Source organism: Lontra canadensis, unplaced genomic scaffold (assembly GCF_010015895.1).
Source record: "Lontra canadensis isolate GAN:19392208 unplaced genomic scaffold, GSC_riverotter_1.0 scaffold73, whole genome shotgun sequence".
In the NCBI taxonomy this organism is placed as follows: domain Eukaryota; kingdom Metazoa; phylum Chordata; class Mammalia; order Carnivora; family Mustelidae; genus Lontra; species Lontra canadensis.
In genome coordinates this window covers 4,090,936-4,096,935 of record NW_022631067.1, presented here as the reverse complement: position 1 = coordinate 4,096,935, position 6,000 = coordinate 4,090,936, and the positions used below count along the sequence as shown (strand labels likewise).

Genomic DNA, 6,000 nt, shown 5'->3' with positions numbered 1-6,000 from the left:
TTTTTTTTTTAACCTTCTTTAAAAGTCACTTTAAAAGGTTTTAAAATTCACAGACCCAAAGAAAAAAATAACCGTCCTAAAATGAGTGTCGGATGGTGTCCCCTGGCGACTGGGGAGGCAACGGGAACTCCTTGGGGGGAGCTCCATGACCCTGGGCAAGGTGGACGTGTGCCTCCACTCCGGCAGATGTCTGCCCGGCAGCTGGGCGGACGTCGCAGGGAGACACGTGCGAGGACGTCTGCGGAGGTGCTGCTTGTAAGACAGCTCACGGGGTGAGTGGGTCGGGAAGGGGCAGCTTGCGGTGGGGCTGGACGGAGGCACTGGGAGCCGGGAGGAGGCCGGGTTTCCCAGACCCCTTCCGACCGACACCTGCAGCTGGGGAGGTGGACCTCCCGGCGTGGCTGTCCTGGGGGCGTTGAGGCCCAGAAGGAAAAGCAGACATGGGTTCCTCTTGGAAATGCAGCCCCCGCAGAGCAAGCAGCCCTCCGGTGGAGCTGAGACACGTCTCCAAGATCTCGCTGCATTCTCTGTGTGGCATTGCTAAGGATAAAGCGAGTGTAGCCCGGTGGCCTCCCGTGCCTCCTCTGAGGACCGCCTGTTTCCTTCCTCGAGACCGTTCGTGTATCGTTCTCCAGCTGGGACCGTTCGTGGCCAGCACTGAGCTTATCTGACCTACACATTCTTTGACTCTGGCAGAACCTGAACTTTCCTTCCCTCCGGCGGGTCGAGCCCCGCGCCCCGAGGGCAGCAGCTCCGGCCGTGCCACCCAGAGCTCGTCCTGCACCTGCACGGCTGCGGGGCTCTCCCCAGGGGGCCAGCCCGCACCCCGGGTCCCGTCACACCAGGGGCCTGTGTGTGTGTGTGTGTGTGTGTCTTGAGATGCCATTAAAATTCTTACAAAAACTGAAAGTGAAATGAGGAAATGATTGGGCAATCGGATTGAAGCGCCGGTGCCGGGAAGACCTATCCTGCAGCGGGGCCAGGACGAGGCCGGGCGGACAGAGGGGAGCGCAGGAGAGCTGTCCTGAGGGCGACCGCAGGGCCAGGCCCCCGAGTCAGTGTAGGACACCAGCAAGCACAGCTCACAGGAAATGAGCCATTCCCTGCGCTTGCTTACTCGAAAGGCCCAAACCTTCAAAGTTCCAGGAGTGCCATGGATGGCTGCGCAGGCCGGCAGTCACGCCTTTCTCCCTGCCTGCAGAGGGGAGAAGAAATGAAACTGAAGGAGTGTGTCTCCATCCTCCCCCTGAAGGAAAGCCCCTCTGTCCCAGTCTCCAAAGATGGAACGCTGCTGGCCGTGACCTTGCTGCTGGCCGTGGTGGCCAGCTGCCTCTCGGTGCTGGCGTTCTGCAGGGTGGCCGCCCTTCAGGCCGAGCTGGGGAGCCTCCAGGCGGAGCTGCGGGAACTCCACCGGGCTGAGCAGCTGCCAGGCGCCCCCCAGGCCGGAGCCGCAGCCCCCAGGGCAGCCGTGCGGGAGGCCGCAGCTGTCCCCTCGGCTCTCAAAGTGAGTTTGCAGCAGCTGCCTCCCTCCCACCCCTGGGCGTGGGTGGGCTCGCCCCGCACAGCTGCCTCCCGCACCTCAGCTGTCTTTGCAGTAACTTGGGGTTTTTCTCTTCTTAGGGGATCTTTGCACCACCCGCTGCAGGAGGGGGCAACTCCAGCCAAAGCAGCAGGAACAAGCGTGCCCTTCAGGGTCCAGAAGAAGCAGGTAGGTTTCCGGCACAGGAGCATCTGGGAGTCAGGGAGCCTGGCGTCCACAGGTGTGGAGGACGGTCTTTGCTCGGGGGCCCGAGAGCCGACCAGGGCACGGAGACCGTGAAATTTGCATCTAAACCAGGGGAGGCTTTTAGGCACAACCGGTGCATAGCACATCGGTCCTCCAATGAGCAGTGTGAGGGCTGAGCTGTCCCGTGAGCAGAGAGGAGGAGGAATGAGCCACAGAGTCTTCCTCGTAGATCACGCCTGTGTCAGAAACTGGGTCCAGCCCTGCGGGGAGAAAGCACCGCGTGTTAGTGCAGATTCTGTCTACCTGAGTCTAGAAAGCCAGGGCAAGGGGAACACTTCCTGATGGCGTGTGGCTGCGGCCCAGGGAAGCACCTATCGCAACAGGTGTGTGTTTGTGATTTCTTTTGTTTATTGCCTTCGTTTAAAAAAAAAAAAAGTTCATTTTACACACACGCACACGCACACACACACACGCAGAGATTTTAAAGCGTCTCTTTAAGGCTTTTCCAGGAAATCCACAAGTTTATAATCTTGTAAGAGTTCTCCAGTGATTCCTGCCTTTGTCATGTCCCACTTATTCCCAGAGTCCCAGAGTCCCAAACCTCGGGAGGCAGGGCCTCCCAAAATGCTCGATTCTAGTTCCTGCACCTCAGAGATGAAAAAGAGCATTTGCATTACATTCAGTAGCATCACAACTGAAGAAATCTGTGGAATCGTTTCTCTTGTTTTGGAGGACCGTGTCTGGAGCACACAGAGTGTGTCGGGCAGGCACGTGCTACAATAGCTGTTGTCACGGCTACTGTGTCCTTAAACACTCACCCTGACCGTGAGGCGGCAGGACAGGTGTAGCTGTGTAGGTACAGGTGTGTGTTTGGGGAGGGAAGGGCCTGACTTCCCAGCCAAGTGCTTTTCCGTCAGACTACACACACGCGCACACTCACACAAACTCACACACACTCACACACATACATACATTAGATGCTCTGGCTGGAAACTATTTTCACTACCTGCCTTGTTTATGGACAAAATTCTTAACCTATAAAACCATGATTTTTATGTATTATCAAAAGCAGATGGGTTGAAACATGTATAAACTAGGAAACACTAATATTTTTATTATACTTTAATAAATGAATTACTTTCACTTTGCATTTTACCTGTGTTTCCTACATAATTGAAAAAATACAACATAAACTGTGGTATATTTTTGTGTTCACTTATCATACAATAAGCCTTTTCCCTACTTCTAAGTAATTCCGTATCAGTTTGCTATATCATACAGTTATTTAATGTGACCACTTCCAAAATTTTGTGCAGGTCTCTTGTTTCTGAATTATATGTTTCACTTAAATTCTGTAGATAGACTATCAGAGCTAAAAGAGGATGAACGTCTTTACCACCCTCGCTGCCTCTCGCCATTTAGCTTTCAAAATGAGTTATAAATGTACACGGTCAGAAATGCCGTGGATGGGTTCTCCACATTCTTACAGCATCTTATCTGTTAAATTTTATTTTGGCTAATTTAGTGGTTATAAAACTATCTCAAATGTAATTTGTTGCTTGCTTACAAAGAAGAATTTCTTTCTGCATATTTGGATAATTTCTAATTTTCTGTCCTGCTAATTTTTATTCATAACTTCCCTCATTTGTCCTAATTTTTCTTTGTAATTTTGAAGAAACTATGTTAGACATACTGCTTATCAAAATTTTGCTGTAAATATTTTCACAATATTTTACTTCTTTTTTAAAATTGTATGGAGATTTTATGTCGGTGTATTTAATATGATAAACTTTTCCTTTTCATCTTCTCTAATACATTAAAGCTAAATACATTAAAGCTAAAAATGTATTTATTCATAATCTCTTAAATAGCCTATTCTATTCGCTGCTACTTTGACTTTTTTATAACTTGGTGTTTTAGTTTGGTTTTTAACTCCTTAATCCTCCTGGCATTCATTTGGTAGATCATGTCTACTAGCTTTAACTTCCCCTTTTTTTCTTTTATTTTCTCCTTCCAACTTACTGCTAAATATCTCAACTAAATTTATTGGATGATTTTTTAACTTGTTTGCATTGGGCAGCTTACTGTTTTGTATTAAGTTTCTCATATATAGTTGAATCTATTTTGGACGGTCTTTTCATTGATTTATTATTCTATTTATCTGTATTAAATAAAATATTTAAGTATTTTATAATATAATGAGCTTTATATCTAGTACCTCAGTCTTCTTCAACCTCTATGCTAGTATTCCCAGCCTCCGCACATTAGTTTTACAAATAAACCTTAACTTGACCATCTCAAAGAGGGTATGGGCTCTTTATAGCAGATTTAAGAAGAAAGGATATTGAGTAAGAAATTAATTAACTCCCAGAGTTCCACTTCACCCAAATACCCTCTGTTCTATTCTAAAATTTCCTCCCATGTGCAGATTTTTACAAATTTGTGATTTTATGGCATCCAAAAATTATATACTGATTGAAAATTTCCCTAAATAATTTGTAATTGTTAGAAAGTTTGGAAAGTTACACAAAATTCTATCAAGTGAATGAAAATTTACCCAGTTTCCCAAGTCCAGATGGAATTGCTATTGTCATTATCGTGGTTTGCTCGAGATGTTTTTTAGACCTTTCATATAATGCATATATCTGCATGGTATATGTGTGTACAGTATGTGTAAGAATTCATCATATATTTGTATGGTTAATGTAGCAGTAAATAGTACATCTCTCTCTCTACACACACACACACATACACACAGACACACACTCAACATTCATAGATCTGAGACAGAAGGCTTGAAGAGGAAAACCTCGGTGACCGTCATATTTACTTTTCCTCATTCGTGACACTGGGTTGAATGTTGCTTTAGACACTATCGTTTTGTTCAGGGAAAATAAATTTTGTTTAGCACGACCAAATTAATGTATCTATAACCAAGAGGTTTATCCAAAACTGCTTGATTTTTTTTCCCTCTGTTCATTATGGTCCTTTTTTGGAATTGAGGAAATTCTGAATCTATGCCGCTTGCTTTGTTTTTTGTTTGTTTGTTTGTTTCTATTCTAGTTCTAATTAATTTTTTAAAGACACTTGTTAATTTATTTATTTGAGAGAGAGAGAAAGAGAGAGAGACCATAAGCTGGAAGGGGCAGAGGGAGAGGGACAAGCAGACTCACTGCTGAGCTGGGAGCCCAGCTCGGACTCTGGGCTCAATCCCAGGACCCTGAGGTCACGACCTGAGCTGAAACCAAGAGTTGGATGCTTAGCCCTGAGCCACCGATGTGCCCCTAGTTCTGCTTTTTTTTTAAGTAAGACTCAAAAACTTTAGGTTGTCCCTGTTACTTTCAAAGTATCCATTCATGTGCTTATTTATTAATTTTCTATATACATTCTAGAACTATTGACATTTTTTGTTGGAACTTTATAAAAATTGTAACTCTGAAGAAGAAAATGAATTTTCACACTGTTTAATTGTTTAGTATCTCTTTATTAAATATCAAATTTTAAATTTCCTAATTAGATAGAATTTTCCTTGTATAGGTTTTATTATTCTTTCATAGTTAATTATAAAAAAGGTTTTGTTGTGATTTCGAAGTCCTGGGATTTTCAAATAGGTTGTTAAACTCTTTGAGAAGGTAAAGGATTTCCAAGAAATAATGCAGCATCCGATCTCATGGTTAGTTTTAAGCCACATCCGCACACTTATTGGATTTATACTTAATAGAATTACAATATTGTTTCAGATTTTGTTTTTAGGATCCTCTGTTTTCTATACTCCTTAGTATCCCTGTGCTGTCACTTTGTGTCAGAAAGGTTCAGAGCTAAGTACTGCTCAGTAATATGCCAGAGTGTTGTGCATTTTTACTTCTCTGTAAATTCAACCTTGATTTCAGCAGGCACTACGGTTTTATCACGTGTCTATCTAACTTGTAAGTAAACTCCAGCGTGTTGGGCTAGAAAGCCGCAGGTCCTCAGCACACAGCACGCCTGGTGTCACGTATCACCTGCGGGAGGTTTGTACGTGTCCTGTCTGTCCAGCTAGAGACCAGAGGCTTCTGTGCTCTGGGTCCTGTGTCTCTGGCACATTTTTCATGATACTTGCACACAGAGGTGTTCTGTGAATATTTGCTGATGGATTTTGGGCTCGTGAAGCAGTAAGATGCAATGATTTGGCGTCACTGGAAGGGGGAGATTTTCCCATATTTCTTCATTTCTCAGGTTTTGATCAGAGGCTGTGTTATGCAATTTTTTAACTTGACATTTGAAACAGCCAATTC

At 44.9% G+C, this 6,000-nt stretch overlaps 1 protein-coding gene across 1 annotated transcript in view; it reads left to right on the top strand.

The window, feature by feature from the left end:
* The first annotated feature begins 786 nt into the window (after positions 1-786).
* TNFSF13B (TNF superfamily member 13b) overlaps positions 787-6,000 on the top strand; it is a 31,262-nt gene continuing 26,048 nt past the window's right edge. Inside the window, exons 1-2 of the mRNA XM_032881054.1 lie at positions 787-1,504; positions 1,621-1,708. Coding sequence (XP_032736945.1) covers positions 1,154-1,504; positions 1,621-1,708 — 439 coding nt within the window. The 5' untranslated portion in view covers positions 787-1,153. The remainder of the gene's footprint in view (positions 1,505-1,620; positions 1,709-6,000) is intronic.